The sequence below is a fragment of the Oncorhynchus keta genome, chromosome 23 (assembly GCF_023373465.1).
Source record: "Oncorhynchus keta strain PuntledgeMale-10-30-2019 chromosome 23, Oket_V2, whole genome shotgun sequence".
In the NCBI taxonomy this organism is placed as follows: Eukaryota; Metazoa; Chordata; class Actinopteri; order Salmoniformes; family Salmonidae; genus Oncorhynchus; species Oncorhynchus keta.
This window is the reverse complement of record NC_068443.1, coordinates 13,478,834-13,506,600: the sequence shown is the minus strand read 5'-3', so window position 1 is coordinate 13,506,600 and position 27,767 is coordinate 13,478,834. Positions and strand designations below refer to the sequence as shown.

The 27,767-nt window shown below is 45.4% G+C and overlaps 1 protein-coding gene across 5 annotated transcripts in view; it reads left to right on the top strand.

Annotated features, from left to right (window-relative positions):
• Positions 1 to 27,767, top strand: part of LOC118402493 (receptor-type tyrosine-protein phosphatase S-like) — a 144,985-nt gene that overhangs the window by 77,091 nt on the left and 40,127 nt on the right. For 4 of the 5 annotated variants that reach the window (XM_052476447.1, XM_052476451.1, XM_052476449.1 and 1 more), the window contains 7 exons: positions 11,175 to 11,285; positions 16,999 to 17,013; positions 18,308 to 18,577; positions 18,775 to 19,154; positions 20,291 to 20,492; positions 21,920 to 22,056; positions 22,184 to 22,328. In XM_052476447.1, the coding sequence (XP_052332407.1) occupies positions 11,175 to 11,285; positions 16,999 to 17,013; positions 18,308 to 18,577; positions 18,775 to 19,154; positions 20,291 to 20,492; positions 21,920 to 22,056; positions 22,184 to 22,328 (1,260 nt within the window). The remainder of the gene's footprint in view (positions 1 to 11,174; positions 11,286 to 16,998; positions 17,014 to 18,307; positions 18,578 to 18,774; positions 19,155 to 20,290; positions 20,493 to 21,919; positions 22,057 to 22,183; positions 22,329 to 27,767) is intronic. The other variant, XM_052476450.1, reaches the window with a different exon arrangement.

Genomic DNA, 27,767 nt, shown 5'->3' with positions numbered 1-27,767 from the left:
TACCTACCTACAGAACACAGTCCTTCCTTATACAGATTATACGTTCAGAACACAGTCCTTCAGTCCTACCTACCTACAGATTATACAGACCACAGTCCTTCCTACCTACAGATTATACGTTCAGAACACAGTCCTACCTACCTACAGATTATACGTTCAGAACACAGTCCTACCTACCTACAGATTATACGTTCAGAACACAGTCCTTCCTACCTACAGATTATACGTTCAGAACACAGTCCTTCCTACCTACCTCAGAACACAGTCCTCCTACCTACTGAGATTATACGTTCAGAACACAGTCCTTCCTACCTACAGATTATACGTTCAGAACACAGTCCTTCCTACCTACAGATTATACGTTCAGAACACAGTCCTTCCTACAGTCCTTCCTACAGATTATACGTTCAGAACACAGTCCTACCTACCTACAGATTATACGTTCAGAACACAGTCCTACCTACCTACAGATTATACGTTCAGAACACAGTCCTTCCTACCTACAGATTATCAGAACACAGTCCTTCCTACCTCAGAACACAGTCCTACCTACCTACAGATTATACGTTCAGAACACAGTCCTACCTACCTACAGATTATACGTTCAGAACACAGTCCTTCCTACCTACAGATTATACGTTCAGAACACAGTCCTACCTACCTACAGATTATACGTTCAGAACACAGTCCTACCTACCTACAGATTATACGTTCAGAACACAGTCCTTCCTACCTACAGATTATACGTTCAGAACACAGTCCTACCTACCTACAGATTATACGTTCAGAACACAGTCCTACCTACCTACAGATTATACGTTCAGAACACAGTCCTACCTACCTACAGATTATACGTTCAGAACACAGTCCTTCCTACCTACCTACAGTCCTACCTACCTTGTAATTAGTACAATATACTACAATCTGAAAAAAACTACATTAATTACTATAATATATACTACAGTTTTCTTTTACTACAGTATTTATTTTATCAAATCAAATGTTATTGGTCACGTACACATGTTTTGCAGATGTTATCGCAGGTGCAGCGAAATGTTTGTGTTTCTAACTCCAACTGTGCAGTATTACCTAACAATACAAAATAACACACAAAAATTACGAAAGGAATTAAGAGATATCAGGACGAGCAATGTCAGAGGCGGAATATAAACATATATCTATATATGTGCCCGACCACCTCGATTGGGCTCAATTCTGTCCTATGTAGCAGAATCTGAAATTGTGTTTTTTTTACATTGGACTAAAGCGAAGACTCAGAGCTACAAAATTGAGGAACAATAGAAAATATTTCTCCTTTGAAAGTTGATAAACTTGTAACGCCACTTTTAGAAAATGGCCCGTGATCGTTTTGGTACACATACTGGACAGCTCTTCTTTGTCTACACCCATTCAGCCTCGTTCACACCCTCTTAAGCCTTAGCCCCACCCATCTCCTTAATGCTTGAGGCCATGTGAGGCGATGTGGTAACAGAGTGAATACGGTAGTGTAATAAACAACCAAATATTTCAAGACTAAAAGTGGTGAAAGTAGTAGCAAAAAATAGTAGTAATAATACAAATTATGTAGTCCTTGGCCTATATCCTAATCTGACTTTGGTGCAGGTCATGTTTTTCTTCAAATTACCGTCTCTGGTAAACACACACTATATCAAATAAAATCTATGTTTGTTTGTAACATGCACAAGATACAGAAGATCTAAACGTAGTGTTGTGTTGTGATGGGCCGGGTCTAGTAGTGCTGTGTTGTGATGGGCCGGGTCTAGTAGTGTTGTGTTGTGATGGGCCGGGTCTAGTAGTGTTGTGTTGTGATGGGCCGGGTCTAGTAGTGTTGTGTTGTGATGGGCCGGGTCTAGTAGTGTTGTGTTGTGATGGGCCGGGTCTAGTAGTGTTTTGTTGTGATTGGCTGGGTCTAGTAGTGTTGTGTTGCGATGGGCCAGGACTAGTAGTGTTGTGATGGGCCGGGTCTAGTAGTGTTGTGTTGTGATGGGCCGGGTCTAGTAGTGCTGTGTTGTGATGTGCCGGGTCTAGTAGTGTTGTGTTGTGATGGGCCGGGTCTAGTAGTGCTGTGTTGTGATGGGCCGGGCCTAGTAGTGCTGTGTTGTGATGGGCCGGGTCTGGTAGTGTTGTGATGTGCCGGGTCTAGGAGTGCTGTGTTGTGAAGGGCCAGGTCTAGTAATGCTGTGTATGTAATAAGCCGTGTCTGGCTTTAGTCTCCTGGGGATGATGGAGGTACTGTTTCAGAAATGGGGGGGGGGGAGAGAACTTGGTGAGCAGTGAACAGTGAGGCACAGTCCCTTTAACAAAACATGAACAGTGAGGCACAGTCCCTTGAACAGTGAGGCACAGTCCGCAGGCATCTGTTGATTTATTTTGTTGATCAACTGCCCTGGGAAGTCTTTTCTTGGTAGGAGGTTGGACACAACTATGTTGGTTGTTGGGAACATAGCCTGTGCCCACAGTGTTCTCACTGCCCCAGATACATTTTCACCTTCGGCACGAAGGTCATTTGTGCCAGTGTGGATGATGATGTTGTCAGGGGTGTCAATCCTGGTCTGACTGAGTAGCTGCATTCCACGGTCAGTTGTAGGACACCAGAACGTATACATCTGGTGTCTAGGGAATCATCTTTCCTGGACCAAGAACTTCCCATTTGAATCGATAAGGATTGCAGTTGTGGGTGAATGTCTAGGTGGAGCAGACTGGGAGGCTGGGAGGTTGACCTGGGCTGGAGCAGGCTGGGAGGTTGACCTGGGCTGGAGCAGACTGGGAGGCTGGGAGGTTGACCTGGGCTGGAGCAGGCTGGGAGGTTGACCTGGGCTGGAGCAGGCTGGGAGGTTGACCTGGGCTGGAGCAGACTGGGAGGCTGGGAGGTTGACCTGGGCTGGAGCAGGCTGGGAGGTTGACCTGGGCTGGAGCAGGCTGGGAGGTTGACCTGGGCTGGAGCAGGCTGGGAGGTTGACCTGGGCTGGAGCAGACTGGGAGGTTGACCTGGGCTGGAGCAGACTGGGAGGTTGACCTGGGCTGGAGCAGGCTGGGAGGTTGACCTGGGCTGGAGCAGACTGGGAGGCTGGGAGGTTGACCTGGGCTGGAGCAGGCTGGGAGGTTGACCTGGGCCGGAGCAGACTGGGAGGCTGGGAGGTTGACCTGGGCTGGAGCAGACTGGGCGGTTGACCTGGGCTGGAGCAGGCTGGGAGGTTGACCTGGGCTGGAGCAGACTGGGAGATTGACCTGGGCTGGAGCAGACTGGGAGATTGACCTGGGCTGGAGCAGGCTGGGAGGTTGACCTGGGCTGGAGCAGACTGGGAGATTGACCTGGGCTGGAGCAGACTGGGAGTGGGGTGCAGTGTCATCAGGCTGTGGTGGTCTGGTTATGTTGGTCTCAGGTTCTGCCTGTGTTGTACCAAGCTGGTGGACATGTTCTCTAGATGCAGAGGACATAATGACTAGCGGCTAGTTGAGGGTGTCAATGTACCTCTCTCTGCATTAGCTCCTCTCTTGTTGTGCTTAGATGGTCTCTGAGGTCATCATTTGTCTGACTCGGTTTGTCTATTCTGCTTTCTAATTTAGCAGTAGATGCTCTTAGTTTCTGGACAGTGTCATCCTCTTGAAGCTTGTTCTGTCGTAGTTTTATGACGTCTGCTTCGACTAGAGAGAGGGGGTTGTGGAAACGTTGCATAGCAAGTGTTCTTGGTGTTGTAGGCATGTCCTTGGCTCTGTCTGCTGCAGGTGAGGTAGGTAGAGGGACACTGAGGGCTTCTTGCTGGGTCACAGAGACTGTTGAGGTGTTGGGGACTGCTTTTCTCCATCTCCCTCCTTTACTTTTTCCTCAGTTTCTGAGATTAGTTCTGCCTCTACTTTTAAGGTAACAAACATATTTTCTAAAGTCTGGAGGCTTGAATCATTGCCTTGTATCAATACAGTTCCATTATTGTAGAACTTGACTATTTGATACGTGTTGCTCTGGTTAGTTTCTTCAAAAATGCTGATGTGACATCCTTGGCTGATGTCTCTCTTTTTTGAGAAAGGGAAATGGTTGCAAATAACCCCTTTCCATATGTGCCCTCCTTTGGTATTAAATATTACATTTGCTCTTGTTTTGCAACTGGTAAGATCTGCAAACAGGCATTCATGGTTCTGTCCCATCATCAAACCTAGCTTTCTCCATCTGGATGTCTGGTGGGTAAACAATTTCCATAGAAATGCTGGTGATGTTGGCTACAATGTTGCAATATAAGCCTACCTTTTCCAAAACAGCTTGTTTCTTATATTATTGTCTCTGGTGTCTTTAGAGAACTGTTTTACTTTGATGTCCTTTGTCTTCTGTCCTTCCTTTGTCTTTCTACTGTGTTGTTAACAAGCTCATTTTTATTTATGGCTTGCTAGCTTATTTTTGGAGAGTACCTAGCAACTGCTTAGCAACTGGTAAAGCTAACTGCACATTTTTATAAAAATAGATAATTTTTCACAAGCCCTATCTTATACATTTTTTGCTTGTTTTGTCTCCCATTCAGTCTTGCAGTTTTCTTTTGTTTTCCCCAATGTATCTCACTCTAGAAACCATGGAAATGTCAATATTTGGAGAAGCAAATGTTTCTCAAAGCTCCTGCTGCTCAATTTGGAACTCTCACCTTCGCTACACTCCTACCTCCTTCTCTGTCTCTCTCTACCTTCCTTCCTCCTCCCTCCCCCTGTCTCTCTCTATACCACCCTCTCTCTCTCTTCTCCCTCTCTCTACCTTCCTTCCTCCTCCCTCCCCTGTCTCTCTCTATACCACCCTCTCTCTCTCTTCTCCCTCTCTCTACCTTCCTTCCTCCTCCCTCCCCCTGTCTCTCTCTATACCACCCCCACTCTCTCTTCTCCCTCTCTCTACCTTCCTTCCTCCTCCCTCCCCTGTCTCTCTCTATACCACCCTCTCTCTCTCTTCTCCCTCTCTCTACCTTCCTTCCTCCTCCCTCCCCCTGCCTCTCTCTATACCACCCTCTCTCTCTCTTCTCCCTCTCTCTACCTTCCTTCCTCCTCCCTCCCCTGTCTCTCTCTATACCACCCTCTCTCTCTCTTCTCCCTCTCTCTTTATACCCTTATCCCTCCATCTCTCTCTCTACCCTCCTCCCTCCCCCTCTCTCTCTTTACCCCTCTCCTATCTTCCTCTCTCTCTACCCTCCTCTCACATCCTCTCTACCCTCCTCTCTCCCCTCTCTCGCTCTACCCTCCTCTCTCTCTCTCTCCTTTACATCCTTCCTCTCTCTCTCTACTCTCTCCCCCTCTCCCTCTCTCTCTCTTTTTCCATCCCCCTCGTCTTATAAAGCAGTGCTTGCTTGTTGCACAGATAAGTTATTCTTGTTTTGCGCCCAGCTCTGCACTGTTCCACAGGGAAAGGAGAGCGAGGGAAAGAGACAGAGGGGGGCGGGGGGGTTCTGCCTCTTTTGCCTTTCATGTGTCTGCAGAAGAGATAAGCAAAGAGATGTCAGCTGCAGTGGAGACAGAGATGACTCAATAAACACACACACGCACCCTAACAAGACAACTTCCCATAGCTCCCAGAGTATTACTGTAACTTCAACCTCTGTAGATAAGTTATTGTCCAGGAGAAGATACCATACTCCTGAGAATGAATCTCTCCCTCCCCTCCCTCCCTCCCTCCCCCTCCCTCCCTCCCTCCCTCCCTCCCTCCCTCCCTCCCTCCCTCCCTCCCTCCCTCCCTCCCTCCCTCCCTCCCTCCCTCCCTCCCTCCCTCCCTCCCTCCCTCCCTCCCTCCCTCCCTCCCTCTCCCTCCCTCCCTCTCCCTCTCCCTCTCCCTCCCTCCCTCCGTCTCCGTCTCCGTCTCCGTCTCTAACACACACACCATAAACACACAGACAGCCGACTGTCATTATGTAAACTACAGTCTAGTTTGGGCATGTCTCTCATTAAATACAGCGCCTGGATCGATCTCGCCTTCTCTGCTCAGTCTCTCTTTTTCTCTCTACACCATATTAAGAACACCTATTGAGTTGCACCCCCCACCCTTTTGCCTTCAGAACAGACTCAATTTGTTGGGGCATGGACTGTGTAAAGTGTCAAAAGCGTTCCACATGGATGCTGGCCCATGTTGACTCCAATACGCCCCACAGTTGTGTCCAGTTGGCTGCATGTCCTGTGGGTAGTGGACCATTCTTGACACACACAGGAAACTGTTGAGCGGGAAAAGCCCAGCAGTGTTGCAGTTCTTCACACAAACCAGTGCGCCTGGCACCTAGTACCATACCCCGTTCAAAGGCACTTCAATCATTCATCCTCTGAATAGCACACACACAATTCATGTCTCAATTGTCTCAAGGCTTAAAAATTCTTATTTAACCTTTCTCCTCCCCTTCATCTACACTGATTGAAGTGGATTTAACAAGTGACATCAACAAATGATCATAGCTTTCACCTGGATTCACCTGTTCAGTCTTTTTGTCATGGAAAGTGCAGGTGTTCTTAATGTTTTTTATACTCAGTGTATGTATCTTTATCTGTAGACCCCTGAGGGACAAAAATACTTGCAAACATAGCAGGCTCCCAATTACGCCAGACAGGACTGGTAAATTTGTTAGAAATGTTCATAGCAACAAGCTCCACTGGCAAATACCCCCCTACCCCAACAAGCTCCACTGGCAAATACCCCCTACCCCAACAAGCTCCACTGGCAAATACCCCCCTACCCCAACAAGCTCCACTGGCAAATACCCCCCTACCCCAACAAGCTCCACTGGCAAATACCCCCTACCCCAACAAGCTCCACTGGCAAATACCCCCTACCCCAACAAGCTCCACTGGCAAATACCCCCTACCCCAACAAGCTCCACTGGCAAATGCCCCCTACCCCAACAAGCTCTGCTGGCAAATACCCCCTACCCCAACAAGCTCCACTGGCAAATACCCCCTACCCCAACAAGCTCCACTGGCAAATACCCCCTACCCCAACAAGCTCCACTGGCAAATATCCCCCTACCCCCCCCTACCCCAACAAGCTCCGCTGGCAAATACCCCCCTACCCCAACAAGCTCCGCTGGCAAATACCCCCCTACCCCAACAAGCTCCACTGGCAAAACCCCCTACCCCAACAAGCTCCACTGGCAAATACCCCCCTACCCCAACAAGCTCCACTGGCAAATACCCCCTACCCCAACAAGCTCCAAATACCCCTACCCCAACAAGCTCCACTGGCAAATACCCCCTACCCCAACAAGCTCCCTGGCTGGCAAACAAGCCCCCCCCTATACCCCCCAACAAGCTCCACTGGCAAATACCCCCCTACCCCAACAAGCTCCACTGGCAAATACCCCCCTACCCCAACAAGCTCCACTGACAAATACTCCCCTACCCCAACAAGCTCCACTGGCAAATACCCCCCTACCCCAACAAGCTCCACTGGCAAATACCCCCCTACCCCAACAAGCTCCGCTGGCAAATACCCCCCTACCCCAACAAGCTCCACTGGCAAATACCCCCCTACCCCAACAAGCTCCACTGACAAATACTCCCCTACCCCAACAAGCTCCACTGACAAATACTCCCCTACCCCAACAAGCTCCGCTGGCAAATACCCCCCTACCAAATCCACACTCTGCTTTTGTCATGTTCTGTAGTACGCTTTTCTATCACACTACTATAAGTCAGGGGGAGCCTGAAAGCCGCTGTGTGTGTGTGTGTGTGTGTGTGTGTGTGTGTGTGTGTGTGTGTGTGTGTGTGTGTGTGTGTGTGTGTGTGTGTGTGTGTGTGTGTGTGTGTGTGTGTGTGTGTGTGTGTGTGTGTGTGTGTGTGTGTGTGTGTGTGTGCGTGTGCGTGCGTGCGTGTGTGTCTGCATTCAGTTGTGCATATTTTCTTTGTTGTGAACACTTGTGTGTGGTTCTGCCCCTGACCTCATTTCAAAATCACCCAGTTTGTTATAAGGGCCTTGTAAATGTTGTGAAGGGCTTTCAGCAGAATATGCTCAAGGTGAAAATGACTGAAAGAATAACAATGTGCCATGATAATAACATGCTTTAGGAGACTGGGATACTAATGTACAATGTTGCTAAACACTTCAGTGAAGTGTGCAGAGAAAGAGAGATGGAGGGGGGATTTCAAGTTATATGCTTCAGGGACTCCTATTGTGTGTAGCTAGCTATATGCTTCAGGGACTCCTATTGTGTGTAGCTAGCTATATGCTCCAGGGACTCCTATTGTGTGTAGCTAGCTATATGCTCCAGGGACTCCTGTTGTGTGTAGCTAGCTATATGCTCCAGGGACTCCTGTTGTGTGTAGCTAGCTATATGCTCCAGGGACTCCTATTGTGTGTAGCTAGCTATATGCTCCAGGGACTCCTATTGTGTGTAGCTAGCTATATGCTCCAGGGACTCCTATTGTGTGTAGCTAGCTATATGCTCCAGGGACTCCTATTGTGTGTAGCTAGCTATATGCTCCAGGGACTCCTATTGTGTGTAGCTAGCTATATGCTCCAGGGTGTAGCTAGCTATATGCTCCAGGGACTCCTATTGTGTGTAGCTAGCTATATGCGCCAGGGACTCCTATTGTGTGTTGCTAGCTATATGCTCCAGGGACTCCTATTGTGTGTAGCTAGCTATATGTTCCAGGGACTCCTATTGTGTGTTGCTAGCTATATGCTCCAGGGACTCCTACAGTGTGTAGCTACCTATATGCTTCAGGGACTCCTATTGTGTGTCGCTAGCTATAAGGGACTCGTTTCAGGAAACCAGGCATATGTTGTTCGTCACTACTTCACAAGAGAGGCATTTGAATGTAAACATTTATTTTTTATCAAAGTGCATTTTTTGGGCAGAATTACCTTCTGGAACATGTGAACTTTCATGTGCCTTAATAACAAACGTGTATGCCATCTGTATATATTAGTACAGTTGATATATTACAAGCCTAGTTGGTTTAGACACAGAAAAAGACAGGAACCTTCCCGATTGGCTGAGATAATGTTTGGTCTGGACATTCCGAGAGATGAGTTTGGATTGGTCTGCCACGTAGCACGCTTCTGTCTATAACATGAGCTGCTCAGTATGTGTAGGTAATCCTTTCTAATGCAACTTTTTTTAAAGATATCATGAAGAACTGCAAAAGTGTTGCTAATGCTCTCCACTTTCTGGAGGACCGAGATTTGAAATCAGTGGAATGTCCAGTGGAAGCAGATTATGATAGCTGAGGAGATGGAGAAAATTCTGGCATTTGATTGCAAATATGCAGAGGGAGTTGAAAAGAGAACACACTGTTGTATAAAACACCTGTCTCCAGATTACATCTCCAAACTAAGGGCAACCATGGCATCAGTGACAGAGAAGGAGAAGCATTCACCCATGTATATGGGTAAGAGAGTCTAGCTAGCTACATTTTCAGATATTATATGTTTCTAATTTTGTCAGAAAGTTGTTTTCTTTGCAAGTTAAAATGTAGAGTTCACTAGCTAGCTAACGTTAGCTGGCTGGCTTACTAGCTAACGCTATGTGTATGATCTGTGGAGTAATATAATTTGTATCTCAGAACCATTTGCATTGCAAGTTATAGCCCACTGTTAGCTAGCTAGCTAACATAGAACCTAATTGGATAGCGTTAGCTATTTGCAGATTCATGCAGGGTAGTAACGTTATGAGTTGGGATTATGGTTCATTGTTTTGCTAGCTCCATGTCTAAACAAAATACTCCACTCATTCAAGGGCCATTTTCTCAAAAGTGCTGTTACAAGTTTATCAACTTCCAAAGCAGAATTACTTTCCCATTGTTCTTCAACTGTAGTGTATGATTTACCATTTTCTAGCACTGAGTCTCTACTTTTATCCAATATTTTTAAAAATACAATTTCAAATTTTGAGCTGGTCGGTCACATATGCTCCAGAGACTCCTATTGTGTGTAGCGAGCTATATGCTCCAGGAATTCATAATGTGTGTAGCTAGCTATATGCTCCAGGAATTCATAATGTGTGTAGCTAGCTATATGCTCCAGGGACTCCTAATGTGTGTTGCTAGCTATATGCTCCAGGAATTCATAATGTGTGTAGCTAGCTATATGCTCCAGGAATTCATAATGTGTGTAGCTAGCTATATGCTCCAGGAATTCATAATGTGTGTAGCTAGCTATATGCTCCAGGAATTCATAATGTGTGTAGCTAGCTATATGCTCCAGGAATTCATAATGTGTGTAGCTAGCTATATGCTCCAGGAATTCATAATGTGTGTAGCTAGCTATATGCTCCAGGAATTCATAATGTGTGTAGCTAGCTATATCCCATTAAGCTGGCTGTGGGGAACATAGATTTTTCATTGCAGAAAGGAACCAGTAATGGAAAATCTCTCTTTATCCGTTTTCATGGTAGTTTTAATCAGTTTAATGATGAGTAAATATAGATTTGATTTATGAATGTATCATTAATTACCCCATAGCAATGCCTCTTTTTATTCTCTCTCTCTCTCTCTCTCTCTCTCTCTCTCTCTCCTCTCTCTCTCCTCTCTCTCTCTCTCTCTCTCTCTCCTCTCTCCTCTCCTCCTCACTCTCTCTCTCTCTCTCTCTCCCCTCTCTCTCTCTCTCTCTCTCTCTCTCTCTCTCTCTCTCTCTCCTCCTCTCTCTCTCTCCCCTCACTCTCTCTCTCTCCCCTCTCTCTCTCTCCCCCTCTCTCTCCCTCTCTCTCTCCCCCCTCTCTCTCTCTCTCTCTCTCTCTCTCTCTCTCTCTCTCTCTCTCTCTCTCTCTCTCTCTCTCTCTCTCTCTCTCTCTCTCTCTCTCTCACTCTCTCTCTGTCTCTCTCCCCCTCTCTCTCTCGCTCTCTCTCGCATATTCTCTTTCTCACTTTTTCTTACATTCTCCCCCATCTCTCTCTCACTCTCTCTCTCCCCTCACTCTCTCTCTCTCTCTCTCTCCCTCTCTCTCCTCTCTCTCTCTCCCCCTCTCTCTCCCCCTCTCTCACCCCTCTCTCTCACTCTCTCCCCCCCTCTCTCTCACTATCTCTCTCTCCCCTCTCCCCCCCCCTCTCTCCCCCCTCTCTCTCTCTCTCTCTCTCCCCCCCCTCTCTCTCGCTCTCTCTCTCTCATTCTCTCTTTCCCCCCTCTCTCGCTCTGTCTCGCATATCCTCTTTCTCACTTTTTCTTTCATTCTCCCCATCTCTCTCTTTCTCTCTCTTTCTCTGTCTCTCAGGTGCCCTCCAGATAGAGAACAGTGAGGAGTTGGACCAGGGAAAGTATGAGTGTGTGGCCACTAACTCTCAGGGAGTGCGTTACTCTTCCCCGGCCAACCTGTATGTACGAGGTAGGAACTTACCATGGGTATAAGAACACACACACAAACATACACGTGCATTATAACACACACACCATTATCACCATTATACAATGTATTAAGTCGTGTTAAGTCCTAGTTTATCTACATGTTTTTTTTGTTATTTATTTTCTTCCTATTTGCATCCACTAACCAAACCAAACCTATCCACCAAGTGAAACACCAGTTGGTGACCTAAAATTGATAACGTTCCAGACTAAACTGGGTTTTACAGGTGTTGCATCAAAGTGCTGTTTTTTGTAATAACTGCACTGAATGGAATTAGACAAAAAGGAATGGGCCAGTGATGTCATACTGCACTGGGGCCAATGTGCAGTTCCAGGGTCTTTGCTACAGTATGACATCACAATTGTCCTCTCCCTCTTCATATTTTTCTAAATTGAGGGCCACAGTGACTCTGAGGGTTTGTTTTTCTCTTGCACTTTAAAGTGGAACTGACAGTGTTTTAACTACTTTGCAGATATGAAACAAACAGACAATTCCCAGTTTATGCTACGAAACCAACTTTATAAGAGGTTGTAAAAATAGGTTCTATGTGACTCAACATTCCATGACGTTCACTAAGGTATTGTTCACAGAACAGATGGATGCTATTCAGTGCCTGATTAATACACACAATTCCTAAACGTTCTAAGAATTTATGATAACGTGAAAATGACCATATCTAAGTGCTCGCTTGTCAGAAAATGTAAATATATATATATTTTTAAAGGGTGTCATCTTCCTCTGGGTGTATATGAAGAGATTTCATGGTCCTAAAATGCAGTCAGTTCCACTTTAATATAGTGATTGGCTAGGGAATACATTTGGTTTCTCAAGTCTAACTGAGACACAAAAAAACCCATAATGCAAACCAACAGCCAGTGTGGCCCTCCAGGGGTCTCAAAAGGCCCTCCGTTTGAGACCCCTGCTCTAGGTTCTCGACTGGGGTAAGGGAGACTGGAATTAGGGGTTCTAGACTCAAATTTCTAAGCTCTTAAGCCCCTGAGTTTGAAGTTCCTGATCCTACATTTGAAGTGGGTTCTGTGGTTCTGTGAAGAACAGTGAGAATGAGCGTGTGTACATTTGTGTGACTGTGTGTATGCGGTGTGTGTGAGGCTTTGAGCTGGACGTTTTTACTCTCTGTTTCCCCGTTCTCTCTCTCCCCATCACGTCATTGTGTTCTGCATCAACCCCCTTACATCCCCCAGAGCAACGAGAAGGTTGGTGTGTTCTTTCGGTACTCCTTCCTTTTTACAACACTTTTACACCTGAAGTTAGGAGAGATACATCAGTCTTAAACAGTCTAGAAAAGACATATGAATAACCCTCATATCAAATTGGTTTTAATTTGATAAACACACTTCTTTGATTGAAGGCGTTTCACTAAGCTGTAATGAGGCTAGCTGCCTACGCAGTCATTTGCATTGATTGCATTGTGTGGCCTTGTTTGTAGACCTTTGGTATTGCTTTCATCCGAACGCGACGTTCTCTGCATGGAACATTCTTGTTGTCATGGAGACCCAGGAATTGGAAATGAAAAGAAGGCTATCTATGCATGGACGGAGAGCGGAGGCGGCGCTTGCATGCCTGTACCCAGACTAACTGTGTATGGCACGGCTCCAAGTGTGTGTGTGTGTATGTGCATGTGCTCTGTGTGCGTCTATTTTTTAAAATTGATTTCTGTTGTCTTGTCCCATGTCTTGTATTTATTGTTCTCTATTTCTGGTTTTGTGTTATGTAACTGTCATTCTTCTGCACTTGTGGCATGTTGTGTGTCGCGTTGCCAATGTGTTTTGGTATTGTGTGTGGTCTCTGTGTGTTGTATTGGTCTGCTGCTGTTTGTTTGCGTACATACTCTGTGTAGCCAGCTTGGTACTTGTATACTGAGTGGTCCTCATATCCCCTCAGGGAAAATAAAGCATTCAAATAAGGCTTTATTCAAGTGGCATTTAAAAGTAGCTGATAATTATTTACACTCTTGTTTGGTGAGCAAAGACTAAGTTAGTTCTGCTGGCTCAACATACACTTACACTCAGAGGCCAAAAGCACACACAGTATTAGATTAACAAAATGTACATTCATATTTATTTGCACTAAACAAGTTATTTCAGTGGATTGTGTCCGTCCACAGTATACTGTTATTCACACAGAGATCCTATGGAATTCTATGGTTATACTACATTCAATCAAATCAAATCAAATGTCTTTGTCACATACACATGGTTAGCAGATGTTAATGTGAGTGTAGCGAAATGCTTGTGCTTCTAGTTCCGACAATGCAGTAATAACCAACGAGTAATCTAACCTAACTATTCCAAAACTACTACCTCATAGAACTACTACCTTATACACACATTATAATACACACATTATATTAGTATGTTATTGTTCACACAGAGATCCTATGGAATTGGTTATTCAGTTGCTAAGTAGCGGTTGCTGTGGTTATGAACTATATAACGTCCTCTATTGATTGGCAGTTGAAATGAACAATGTATCCTCCTCGATATTGATGTATATTTATTGAACACATATTAATTAAACATCTCTCCACTTCTTTATTAGATCAGGCAGGATTAACCTGTGTAAATGCCAACAGGGCTTTAGTGTGCTGTGGCTGTGCTCTTTAATGAAATGCAACGGTATCCCAGGCAGCTCTCAATCCCAATCTACTATGGTCTAGCATCCTCATCAACTCTACCCTGTAGACAATCCTGGTATTGATACTGGAACAGAATAAATCATGGCATTACAATTGTACCCACTGGCCTATACAGTCTATAGTAGGCTACGTAATTAACAAGCAAAACCAGTGGGCTATAAGAGATGCTATTCTGTCAACATTCTGGCCAGAGATCTTTCTTGAGAAGGGCTCTAGAAATATCCTTTATATGTTCCATGATATTAATACTACCTTGTTTTATTGATACTGAACTCACATGAACTCAGCAAAAAAATAAATGTCTCTTTTTCAGCACCCTGTCTTTTCAAAGATGATTTGTAAAAATCCAAATAACTTCACAGATCTTCTTTGTAAAGGGTTTAAACACGGTGTCCCATGCTTGTTGAATGAACCACAAACAATTAATGAACATGCACCTGTGGAACGGTCGTTAAGACACTATCAGCTTACAGACGGAAGGCAATTAAGGTCACCATTATTAAAACTTAGGACACTAAAGAGGCCTTTCTACTGACCCTGAAAAACACCAAGAGAAAGATGCCCAGGGTCCCTGCTCATCTGCGTGAACGTTCCTTAGGCATGCTGCAAGGAGGCAAGAGGACTGCAGATGTGGTCAGGGCAATAAATTGCAATGTCCGTACTGTGAGACGCCTAAGACAGTGCTACAGGGAGACAGGACGGACTTCTGATCGTCTGGACTTCTGATCGTCCTCGCAGTGGCAGACCACATGTAACAACACCTGCACAGGATCTGTACATCCTAACATCACACCTGCGGGACAGGTACGGGATGGCAACAACAACTGCCCAAGTTACACCAGGAATGCCCAATCCCTCCATCAGTGCTCAAACGGTCCGCAATAGGCTGAGAGAGGCTGGACTGAGGGCTTGTAGGCCTGTTGTAAGGCAGGTCCTCACCAGACATCACCGGCAACAACATCGCCTATGGGCACAAACCCACCGTCGATTGACCAGGACTGGCAAAAAGTGTTCTTCACTGACGAGTCGCGGTTTTGTCTCACCAGGAGTGATGGTCGGATTCACTTTTATTGTCGAAGGAATGAGAATTACACCAAGGCTTGTACTCTGGAGTGGGATCGATTTGGAGGGTTCATCATGGTCTGGGGAAGTGTGTCACAGCATCATCGGACTGAGCTTGTTGTCATTGCAGGCCATCTCAACGCTGTGTGTTACAGGGAAGACATCCTCCTCCCTCATGTGGTACACTTCCTGCAGGCTCATCCTGACATGACCCTCCAGCATGACAATGCCACCAGCCATACTGCTTGTTCTGTGCGTGATTTCCTGCAAGACAGGAATGTCAGTGTTCTGCCATGGCCAGCGAAGAGCCATGATCTCAATCCCATTGAGCACGTCTGGGACCTGTTGGATTGGAGGGTGAGGGCTAGGGCCATTCCCCCCATAAATGTCCGGGAACTTGCAGGTGCCTTGGTGGAAGAGGGGGGGTAACATCTCACAGCAAGAACTGGCAAATATGGTGCAGTCCACGAGGAGGAGTTGCACTGCAGTACTTAATGCAGGTGGTGGTGACAACAGATACTGACTGTTAGTTTTGATTCTGACCCCCCCTTTGTTCAGGGACACATTATTCAATTTCTGTTAGCCACTTGTTCAGTTTATGTCTCAGTTGCTGAATATTATTATGTTCATACAAATATTTACACATGTTAAGTTTGCTGAAAATAAACGCAGTTGACATTGAGAGGACATTTCTTTTTTTGCTGAGTTTATATGTCTGATAGTAAATAGGTTGTCACTGCCTGACAGTTCATTCTCGGCCTTATCTTTGTTCAGCACTTGAATATTGTGCTGTCCTGCTGCTGAGCTGGATGTACCCTACTTTCCTTGACAGAAATGTCCACATTCTCTTCTTCAGCTTTAAAAAGTCTCCATACCTTGAGGGAACTTCCAGTCGTTAGATATGTATACCACACGTTATGCACACACTTTAAGAGTTGAGTATTTTCTTAAATAAAATATCAAGCTGAATTGTATGGTACTGCGTACAGTAGGTGCTCTTGTCTGCTGCATGGTTTTAACCTGGTCACTCTGTTTGCGTTTGTCTCTGTCTGGCTTTGGAGAGAATCTGCCTGCCTGCCTGCCGATTTGATGTCTCTTATAACAGTTACATTTGATTTTGTCTGTTAATTAAATGTCTATTTTTTTGTCTTGAACTTTAGTGTCCAATTCTGGGGATCTGTTGGAATTCTAGGGCCACTCCAAATGTATGGCACTGTTATGTTGAATGGGATCATGTCCACTGAGCTATTGAATCACTGCCAAATTGTTCATTCGTATTTGGTTTTGGTGAATAGTTTGTTTGCGTGCTATCTGAGGAAGACTAGGAATACAGTGAAATCCATTGAACGTAGAGAAGATATTTCAATGCTAGGTGAAGTTTATTAATGAATCTGAGCATGGTTCTTTTAAATTAAATGCATCAGCTGAGAATCATTTGGGGGAAGACTGAGGCCAGTGATTCTATGAAAACTCTTTCCCCCTGATTTACTCCCACTGACTGAGTGGAGATTCCTGTATTGTGACTCAAAACATGATTCAAACCCCTGATTCAGATACTGTTTCGAATCTTGACGTTAGCCAATATTTCTACTGACTGTGTCTGTCTGTCTGCCCTTCCTCCCCTTGCATCCACTTCTGTCTGTCTGTCTCTGTCTGTCTGTCTGTCTCTGTCTCTGTCTCTGTCTCTGTCTCTGTCTGTCACTTCAGTCCTCTGTTTTGCAGCCTTGGGGTACCAAATTTTCTGTTCCTATGACATCCACCAATCAAAGTCTGATTTTGGAGAACCTAACAGCAGTTTTAAGAGCGCCATGTGTTTTCTCTTTCCCATCCCTCCTTTCTTTCCCCTTCTGCCCTTTCCCCCTTTCTTCTTATCTCCCTTACCTCTTATCCTCTCTGCCCCCATCCCTCTCTTCTAATATCCCTTCCTTCTTTCTCTCTCTTCTGCATTCTGCACTCCATCTGTACCCTGGTGTGTAGGATCAACAGACAAATGTGCATAATTTTAAATTACTAAAACCATGTGCATACTACCCCTTTCTCTCTCTTTGGATTATCTCTCTCTGTCATGATTATCTCTCTCTGTCATGACTCATGATGTATGTCTTGATGTTTTCTTATTTCAAGTGTTCAATGTGAACATTGTAATTGCAACGACACCTATTTATATCCCCCATAACCTTATTTACATCGCTTTTATTTATTTTCAACATTGCTGCGTTCATCTGGTATTCTGGTTGAACAGTGAGGCCGTGAGTTGCCACATTGACTGGAAGAGGAACCAGACAATACTCTCTTTCTCTCTCTCTATCTGTCTTCTCCCTCTGTCTCTTCATGATTATAGTTTTTTTCTACAAGTCTTCTAGGCATGCAAGTGACCCGTGAGCTCTGTCTCTATGCATCCATGCATCTTTCCCTCTACGTGCCATTATATCAAATAGATCTGACAGCTAGCTAGTAGATTCAGCACAGGTACAGTTAACAGAAGCACTCTGTGCAAGTTGTCTGACTAATAGCTGGTTCTATCAATTGGCTCTGCCAGCGCCATGTATCTAAAGGGCCCTCATCTGCAGTGGAGAACTCACCCCAGAGGCACAGAAATCTCATTGAAGTTTCTCATTATAGTTTCTCATTCAAGTTTCTGGTGAAGTTTCTCGTTTTCAAGTCAGTAGCCTTGAGCTTCGCTGCAACAGTAGTTCAGCTGTAATTTACATCTTCACATTGGTTTTATTTAAGCTCATTTTAGTTCCTCAGGATGAAATCCTATGGTATTTTGTGCAGCCCAGAGCGCCAGTATTTGTATTGTAGATCTTGTTTTAAATAGGGAAGAGGAAATAGTATAGTCTGAGCATCTACAGTGATGATTCTACAATACCAAATTATGTCCTTGTAAAATATGCAATGGGTTGTTGCACACTGGCTAAAACATGAGAAACGTACAATAGGTTTCATGTGCAGGGTGAAATGTAGCTTGAGAAAGCAGTCTCTCAACATGGGATCTGTGTATTTCAACTGCTATCATTAGCTAATATTTTCAAAACTACCAATGTAGTTTCGACTAAACGTGAAATATCCCTTTGTAAAACCTCTGTAAAAGCAGTGAAGTTCATACTACCCTTTCTGTTACCCCACTTTCTCTCTCTCTTTCGCTCTCTCTCGTTCTCTCTCTTTCTGTATCTTTCTTACCCCCCTCTGTCGCCCCCTTTTCTGTCCCTCCCGCTCCGGCTCCCCCTCCTCATCCCCCTCTCTACAATCCTCCCCCCGTCTTCCCCATCTCCTCCTCTCCCAGTGCGTCGTGTGCCCCCTCGTTTCTCCATCCTGCCCTCCAACCATGAGATCATGCCCAGCGGCAGCATCAACATCACCTGTGTGGCGGTGGGTTCACCCATGCCCTACGTCAAATGGATGCTGGGTAGTGAGGACCTGACACCTGAGGACGAGATGCCGGTGGGGCGGAACGTTCTGGAGCTCAACGGAATCAGGGAGTCGGCCAACTACACCTGTGTGGCCATGAGCAGTCTGGGGGTTATAGAGGCCACTGCACAGGTGTCAGTTAAGAGTAAGGGACAACCTTTCTCTTTCTAATTGTGCTCTCTCTGTCTCTCCCTCTCCCCGACTTTGAATACCACCGTATTAGAGAGTAAGGACCATCTATGATTTTGCAGGTGCACATCAAGAGTAAGGGCCACTTTTCTCCCCGTGTCTGCCTTAAGACATTAAGGACAGTTGAACAAATATCTCCTTCTCCCTTCATAGCTCTTCCCAAGCCTCCCGGTACCCCCATCGTCACGGAGACGACTGCCACCAGCGTCACCATCACTTGGGACTCCGGTAACCCCGACCCGGTGTCCTATTACATCATCCAGTACCGGGCCAAGGCACCAGACAGCAAGTACGAGACGGTGGACAGTATCACCACCACCAGGTACAGCATTGGAGGGCTCTACCCCAACACGGAGTATGAGATCAGGGTGTCAGCCGTCAACAGCATCGGCCAGGGACCGTCGTCCACCCGGGTAGAGGCCAGGACAGGGGAGCAGGCCCCGGCTAGCCCCCCCAGGAACGTCCAGGCCAGAATCATCTCCAAGAACACTGTCATGGTCCGCTGGGAGGAACCAGAGGAGCCCAATGGACAGGTCAGTGTTGATCTTTGTTTTGTCAGCTGTTTTGTTAATATATTAAATAACTTCTGGGTAACAATTAAGTACCTTACTGTGATTGTTTTCAATTAAAATGGGAAAAAAATATAGCTTCTTAACAAAGCAATTTTTCAAGCAAGATTGTCTTCTGTCTAGGTGTGGGGAGGACAAAACTTAAAACTAGCTGTTATTGGCAGAAACGTTTGGAACTCTTTTTCTTATTGGTCTAATATCTAATTTAACGCCTGGTTATGTCACCAGGCAGGCCAAAACATAATCATTTTAACAATTTCACAATATTATTCCAACCTCATAGTGAGGAAATATATATAAAACACAGGAAAGTAGGTTTTTTGACTTCACTGGTTCTTTAATCATTTATTAATAATAATTTACTGATGTACTACTTATTTATAATGTATTATGTTATTAATCTGTAAATGTATGAATGTATTCATTAGAATGTTATCAGAAGAGAATAAATGGCCAAGACAGGGATAATAAACAGTGAGCAACATCTCTGACACAGACAACACTGAGGCGCAATAATAACTGAGTTAGTTAGATAAACATCCCATTTTCCTCTGTTGTCCCTGGGCAGTCGAAACATAATACGCTGCATAATGGTTGCCTGGCGACTCACCCTGAATTTAAATCCGCTGCTCTATCGACCATCGTAGAGAAGAACCGTCAGTTTGGCCGGAGCAATGTGGATGGGTAGCCAGGCAGTCCTAATGGAGTCATCATAAACAACAGTAATCACAACAAGGCGTGGAGATGGGGCAGTGCATCATAAAACACATGACAGTTTTAACCATGGACTATAGTGATTACTCTTCAGGTAAAGAAAGGGTCAAAGGTAATTCAGTTATTTAATGATAACGGTAATGATAGTTCAACCTCCAAGCGAATGCAATTTTTATCTAGCTCAACGGCATATAGGTCCGGTCCAGTATAATTTGTTCTGGGCATTGATGTCACAATATATAATAGCTTCCAAGCTCAAACAAGTCTATGAGACCAGACAATAGAAGGCTAATTATAGAAAACAGCAGAAAGGAGTTTCTCTCCATCGTCTAACTGTCTCTCTCTGTGGCTCCCACCTGCCTCTGTTCCTCCGTCGCTCCCTCCAGGTGAAAGGTTACCGGGTGTACTACACCATGGACCCATCTCAGCCCATGAGTCTGTGGCAGATCCATAATGTTCAGGACAGCACCATCACCTCCATCCAGAGCCTGGTACCCTCTGAAACATACACTGTCAGAGTCCTGGCCTTTACATCTGTGGGAGACGGACCCTTTTCTGATCCTGTCCATGTCAAAGTGCTGCCTGGAGGTGTGTGTGTGTGTGGGTTAGTGTGTGTGTGTGTGGGTTAGTGTGTGTGTGTGGGTTGTGTGTGTGGGTTAGTGTGGGTTAGTGTGTGTGTGTGTGTGTGTGTGTGTGTGTGGGTGTGTGTGGGTTAGTGTGTGTGTGTGTGGGTGTGTGTGTGTGTGTGTGTGTGTGTGTGTGTGTGTGTGTGTGTGTGTGTGTGTGTGTGTGTGTGTGTGTGTGTGTGTGTGTGTGTGTGTGTGTGTGTGTGTGTGTGTGTGTGTGTGTGTGTGTTAGTGTGTGTGTGTGGGTTAGTGTGTGTGTGGGTTAGTGTGTGTGTGTGGGTTAGTGTGTGTGTGTGGGTTAGTGTGTGTGTGTGTGTGTGTGTGTGGGTGTGTGTGTGTGGGTTAGTGTGTGTGTGTGGGTTAGTGTGTGTGTGTGGGTTAGTGTGTGTGTGTGGGTGTGTGTGTGTGGGTTAGTGTGTGTGTGTGTGTGTGTGTGTGTGTGTGTGTGTGTGTGTGTGTGTGTGTGTGTGTGTGTGTGTGTGTGTGTGTGTGTGTGTGTGTGTGTGTGTGTGTGTGTGTGTGGGCTGTGTGTGTGTGTCTGTGGGTTGGTGGGTTAGTGTGTGTGTGTGGGTTAGTGTGTGTGTGTGGGTTAGTGTGTGTGGGTTAGTGTGTGTGGGTTAGTGTGTGTGTGGGTTAGTGTGGGTTTGTGTGTGTGGGTTTGTGTGTGTGTGTGTGTGTGTGTGTGTGTGTGTGTGTGTGTGTGTGTGTGTGTGTGTGTGGGTTAGTGTGTGTGTGGGTTTGTGTCTGTGGGTTGTGTGTGTGTGGGGGTTGTGTGTGTGTGTGTGTGTGGGTTGTGTGTGTGTTGTGTGTGTGTTGTGTGGGTGTGTGGGTTGTTTGTGTGGGGTTTGTGTGTGTGTGTGTGTGTGTGTGTGTGTGTGTGTGTGTGTGTGTGTGTGTCTGTCTGTCTGTGTGTCTGTCTGTGTGTCTGTGTGTCTGTGTGTCTGTTAGTGTGTCTGTGGGTTAGTGTGTGTGTCTGTTTGTGGGTTAGTGTGTGTGTCTGTTTGTGGGTTAGTGTGTGTGTCTGTCTGTGGGTTAGTGTGTCTGTGTCTGTGGGTTAGTGTGTCTGTGGGTTAGTGTGTCTGTGGGTTAGTGTGTGTGTGGGTTAGTCTGTGTCTGTCTGTCTGTGTGGGTTAGTGTGTCTGTGGGTTAGTGTGTCTGTGGGTTAGTCTGTGTCTGTGGGTTTGTTCCCTTTTCTGACCCGGTTCATGTCAAAGTGCTTCAGTACTGTTTAAGGTCAGTGACACACATCTTTCGTAGAACTACAGGGCTGGAATAAGATTTGTCTGTTTAAATAAAGGATGAATAGAAGAGTCTAGAAGCTACTAACTGACTGGATGCTGGAGAGGTGAGTTCTAACTCTTGTCCTGTCTCCTCTTCTATCCCCTGTAGTTCCAGGGCAGCCAGGAAAGTTCAAGGTGGGCAAGGTGACGGAGACCAGTATAGAGCTGACCTGGGAACCGTCCTACATCAAGGAGGGTATCGTCAACTACGAACTGCTCTACAAACCTGTCAAGTTCGGCAGCCTGGTCAGACCTTTTCTTCCATACTAAGTAGATTTCATTAAGGTGATAAAGTCCATTTATAAGATAATCCAGTTCTTTGTTTCTTTTATTCACATCCCCCCCCGTCCGTCCGTCCGTCCGTCTCTAACAGGAGAAGTTGACGTTTGGGCCCAGGGCTTCGTACACAGTGGAGGGTCTGAGGGCGAACACGGAGTACGCCCTCTCCCTGGCTGCCATTTCGAACAAAGGCATCGGAGCCTTTACCAACGAGCTGGTCCAGAGGACAGCACAAGCCAGTAGGTTTCCCTCTGTCACACCTGTAAACACACACTGTGTAACGTTAAAGTGTGATGTACTTGTATCCCTCACAGCTCACTGATCCCCAGGAGTCGTCTACACACTCATCCATCTTGTCCACTCATCTATTCATTTATCTTGTTCACTCATCCATCCATCCCTGCATCTATCTTCTATGTATTCAGAGTGTACCTGATGTTTAGCACACCAACAGTTTATTTGAACTTTCACAGTTTTCTCACACAGTGAAAAGTCATGGATATACAGATCGGATAAGGCTGCTGTTTCATTTTCTTCAGTCCTTCACAGTTTCCTTTACTTCAAGGTGGGTCAAAGTACCCTTTTTCTCCAGTTCAAGAAGCTCACCGTCACAGGTCAAATGTCAAAGGTCATCAGGATGAAATGATTTTCGAGGCTTTATTGGAGGTATGTGCTGGTCAGTCGGAGTCTAAGACCAAATCAAACTAATAGGCCTGTATCCAACGGAGACTGGTGTAAAGGTACAGTATTACTTTTTAATATTTGTTACCTGGGAAAAATGGACACCATATAATATACATTGGACGTACAGCTAACTGCCAAAATAAAGGAAACACTTGAGTAAATGAGGGATACAAAGTATATTGAAAGCAGGTGCTTCCACACAGGTGTGGTTCCTGAGTTAATTAATCAATTGACATCCCATCATGCTTAGGCTCATGTAGAAATGCTGGGTAAGCCATTATTATGGACATTATTTTGGCTACCATAGCTATGCCCCCATAGGTTGACTATGCCCCCATCCACAGGGCACAAGTGGTCACTGAATGGTTTGATGAGCATGAAAACGATGTAAACCATATGCCATGACCATCTCAGTCACCAGATCTAAACCCAATCGAACACTTATGGGAGATCCTGGAACGGCGCTTGAGACAGCATTTTCCACCACAATCAACAAAACACTAAATGATGGAATTTCTCGTGGAAGAATGGTGTCGCATCCTTCTAATAGAGTTCCAGACAATAGTAGAATCTATGCCATGGTGCAGTGAAGCTGTTCTGGATCGTGGAGGCCCAACGCCCTTTTGAGATGCTTTAGGCTGGTGTTTCCTTTATTTTGGCAGTTACCTGTATATTCACCAACATAAACTTTCTGCAACTTTGAACATGTTATTTGGCTAGCTGGATGCCCCGTGTTATGCTTGACCTACAAACGGAGGTTAGACACCTGGGTGGCAGGCTAGGGAGTGACTGAATGTGGCAGATAACAATTTCATTTCATGGAGCAGAATGCATTTCACAGTTAGCTTAGCACGGTTTGCGTGCAATCACTAGGCTTGGGTGCACATCGTGATTGTTCCCTCAGGCCACTGGTACTGGGACTGTGCAGCTGAAGTGTCAGACTGTCAGATTCACAAATCCATGAATGATGAACATATTCATGCACATATCTTTTCCTCTGAACCTTTGTTTGGTTGACATTTTGTTTGAATGGTGGTTGTTGCATGGTAAGAAGGTCTTATGTGATGGCTACGGGTGGGAAGGACAGGCACGCATCTCAGACAGTGCCTGGTTGTGTCTCCTATCCTTGCTGTTCTTCTGTCCCTCCGTCCACTGACTTGTCTCTCATTCTATCTCGTAGTCCCTCTCTGAAATTGCAATTCAACGTTAATGAAAGAATTTGGTTTTGGTTTTTTGTTTTTTGTTTTCAGCTGCCTCAAATCCTGCTCTCCACATTTTTATATGACATTTGAAATATCCAATCCACAAACCCAATTTTAAGAAATTCGATTGGGCAGTTTAAACTTGTACTGCAGCTGGCTAAATCAGGGTTACACCGAGTGATTCTTGGTAGTCTAAAACAAATCTAAATTGAAGCAAAAGTATACACCTCACACACATGGTTATGGGCTTAAACAAAAGAAGACACCTGCACCATGTCAGATATAAAGCTGTAATGTATTATATTTTGAGTTTGCGTCCCAATATTACACTTCAAATACATCACAGAAGACTGACATATAACTAAACTGTTTGACATAGTAACACCGGATATTCATATTTTAAAAACATCATCTTTATTAATTATGAAATTCTGAAAACATGAATAACATTCGCTTTTGATCGTTGACTGCAGGAAAAGGCCACAAAGCATTACTAAAATATATAAAGAGTTTGGTAAAGTTCCAACACAATTATTACATTCCATTGAGAATGTCAAGGAAGAAAACCTTGGTAGCAAGATGGAGGATAGACTGCAAAGCTCTACATTGTATCTACAGCAGGGATGGGCAACTTTGATGGAGTGAGGGCCACAAAAATCTGAACTCATCATAGGGGGCCGCAGTAGTTTGCGGGTCTGCATATGCACTTCCATACCCACACACATGTTGTCAGAGTAGACCCTACCCTATTGAGGGCCCTTGGCAAAATAATGTTTTAGCAACCCCCCATCATGACAGTGGAGAGAAAAAAAATATGTTTTAGAGTACATTTCCGGCAATAGGGTAGAGAGGAATGTTTGCAGTTTTAATATGATATCTGAGTGAGAGTGACTAACAAAATCAATGGGGGCCCCCTGGTCAATAAATCACCATGAATACTAAAAGTTTACTGGCTGTTCGACTAACTTACTCGTCTAAAAAATGTTTTCTGACATGGCCAATTGAGTGACTGTCAGTGAGTGACATAACAAGAGAAAAACTGCTGATGCACTTCTACTATTCTAACTCTCAACAGCAAGTTGTTGTTTCGTCGCCCCCCCAAATGTTTCTACCGTTTATGGTTTTGGAAATGTATCCGCGGACAGTTACCCATCCCTGATCTACAGTATAGTGGCAGTTGCCCATCCCTGATCTACAGTATAGTGGCAGTTACCCATCCCTGATCTACAGTATAGTGGCATTTGCCCATCCCTGATCTACAGTATAGTGGCAGTTGCCCATCCCTGATCTACAGTATAGTGGCAGTTGCCCATCCCTGATCTACAGTATAGTGGCAGTTGCCCATCCCTGATCTACAGTATAGTGGCAGTTGCCCATCCCTGATCTACAGTATAGTGGCAGTTACCCATCCCTGATCTACAGTATAGTGGCAGTTACCCATCCCTGATCTACAGTATAGTGGCAGTTGCCCATCCCTGATCTACAGTATAGTGGCAGTTGCCCATCCCTGATCTACAGTATAGTGGCAGTTGCCCATCCCTGATCTACAGTATAGTGGCAGTTACCCATCCCTGATCTACAGTATAGTGGCAGTTACCCATCCCTGATCTACAGTATAGTGGCAGTTGCCCATCCCTGATCTACAGTATAGTGGCAGTTACCCATCCCTGATCTACAGTATAGTGGCAGTTACCCATCCCTGATCTACAGTATAGTGGCAGTTGCCCATCCCTGATCTACAGTATAGTGGCAGTTACCCATCCCTGATCTACAGTATAGTGGCAGTTACCCATCCCTGATCTACAGTATAGTGGCAGTTACCCATCCCTGATCTACAGTATAGTGGCAGTTACCCATCCCTGATCTACAGTATAGTGGCAGTTACCCATCCCTGATCTACAGTATAGTGGCAGCTACCCATCCCTGATCTACAGTATAGTGGCAGCTACCCATCCCTGATCTACAGTATAGTGGCAGTTACCCATCCCTGATCTACAGTATAGTGGCAGTTGCCCATCCCTGATCTACAGTATAGTGGCAGTTGCCCATCCCTGATCTACAGTATAGTGGCAGTTACCCATCCCTGATCTACAGTATAGTGGCAGTTACCCATCCCTGATCTACAGTATAGTGGCAGTTACCCATCCCTGATCTACAGTATAGTGGCAGTTGCCCATCCCTGATCTACAGTATAGTGGCAGTTACCCATCCCTGATCTACAGTATAGTGGCAGTTACCCATCCCTGATCTACAGTATAGTGGCAGTTACCCATCCCTGATCTACAGTATAGTGGCAGTTACCCATCCCTGATCTACAGTATAGTGGCAGTTGCCCATCCCTGATCTACAGTATAGTGGCAGTTACCCATCCCTGATCTACAGTATAGTGGCAGTTGCCCATCCCTGATCTACAGTATAGTGGCAGTTACCCATCCCTGATCTACAGTATAGTGGCAGTTACCCATCCCTGATCTACAGTATAGTGGCAGTTACCCATCCCTGATCTACAGTATAGTGGCAGTTACCCATCCCTGATCTACAGTATAGTGGCAGTTACCCATCCCTGATCTACAGTATAGTGGCAGTTACCCATCCCTGATCTACAGTATAGTGGCAGTTACCCATCCCTGATCTACAGTATAGTGGCAGTTACCCATCCCTGATCTACAGTATAGTGGCAGTTGCCCATCCCTGATCTACAGTATAGTGGCAGTTGCCCATCCCTGATCTACAGTATAGTGGCAGTTGCCCATCCCTGATCTACAGTATAGTGGCAGTTGCCCATCCCTGATCTACAGTATAGTGGCAGTTGCCCATCCCTGATCTACAGTATAGTGGCAGTTGCCCATCCCTGATCTACAGTATAGTGGCAGTTGCCCATCCCTGATCTACAGTATAGTGGCAGTTGCCCATCCCTGATCTACAGTATAGATCTGTTCTTATCCAGCCAAGCAAAACTAAGCAGAGCTGTGTCTCTAGACAACATCTTAAAGGCCCTCTTCCCAGTCGTAAATCACTGTGCTGCCATTGGTCAGAGCAGACAGGTGAAAGCCAATCATCTGGTATCAGTTACACATCCTCCTGGGCAGTAATTAAGTTGTCCTTTATCTCATTACCTAGCTAACATGATTAATTCCTTTCTTCCTCCATAAAGCTTTGTCTTCTGTGTTGAAGCCCTTGTCTTCTGTGTCGAACTGCTATGTTGAAGCCCTTGTCTTCTGTGTTGAAGCCGTTGTCTTCTGTGTTGAAGCCCTTGTCTTCTGTGTTGAACTGCTATGTTGAAGCCCTTGTCTTCTGTGCGAAGCCGTTGTCTTCCGAAGCCCTTGTCTTACCGTTGTCTTCTGTTCGAAGCCTTTGTCTTCCAGCCGTTGTCTTCTGTGTCAAGCCGTTGTCTTCTAAGCCCTTGTCTAGAGCCGTTGTCTTCTGTGTCGAAAGCCTTTGTCTTCTGTGTAAAGGCCGTTGTCTTCTGTGTCGAAGCCCTTGTCTTCTGTGTAAAGCCTTTGTCTTCTGTGCTGCCCTTGTCTTCTGTGTCAGCCGTTGTCTTCTGTGTCGAAGCCTTTGTCTTCTGTGTCGAAGCTGTTGTCTTCTGTGTCAATCCGTTGTCTTCTGAAGCCTTCGTCTTCTGTGTCGAAGCCCTTGTCTTCTGTGTCGAAGCCCTTGTCTTCTGTTCGAAGCCCTTGTCTTCTGTTACCTTTGTCTTCTAAGCCTTTGATTAAGCCTTTGTCTTCTGTTCGAAGCCTTTGTCTTCTCCATAAAGCCTTTGTCTTCTCGAAGCCGTTGTCTTCTGTTGAA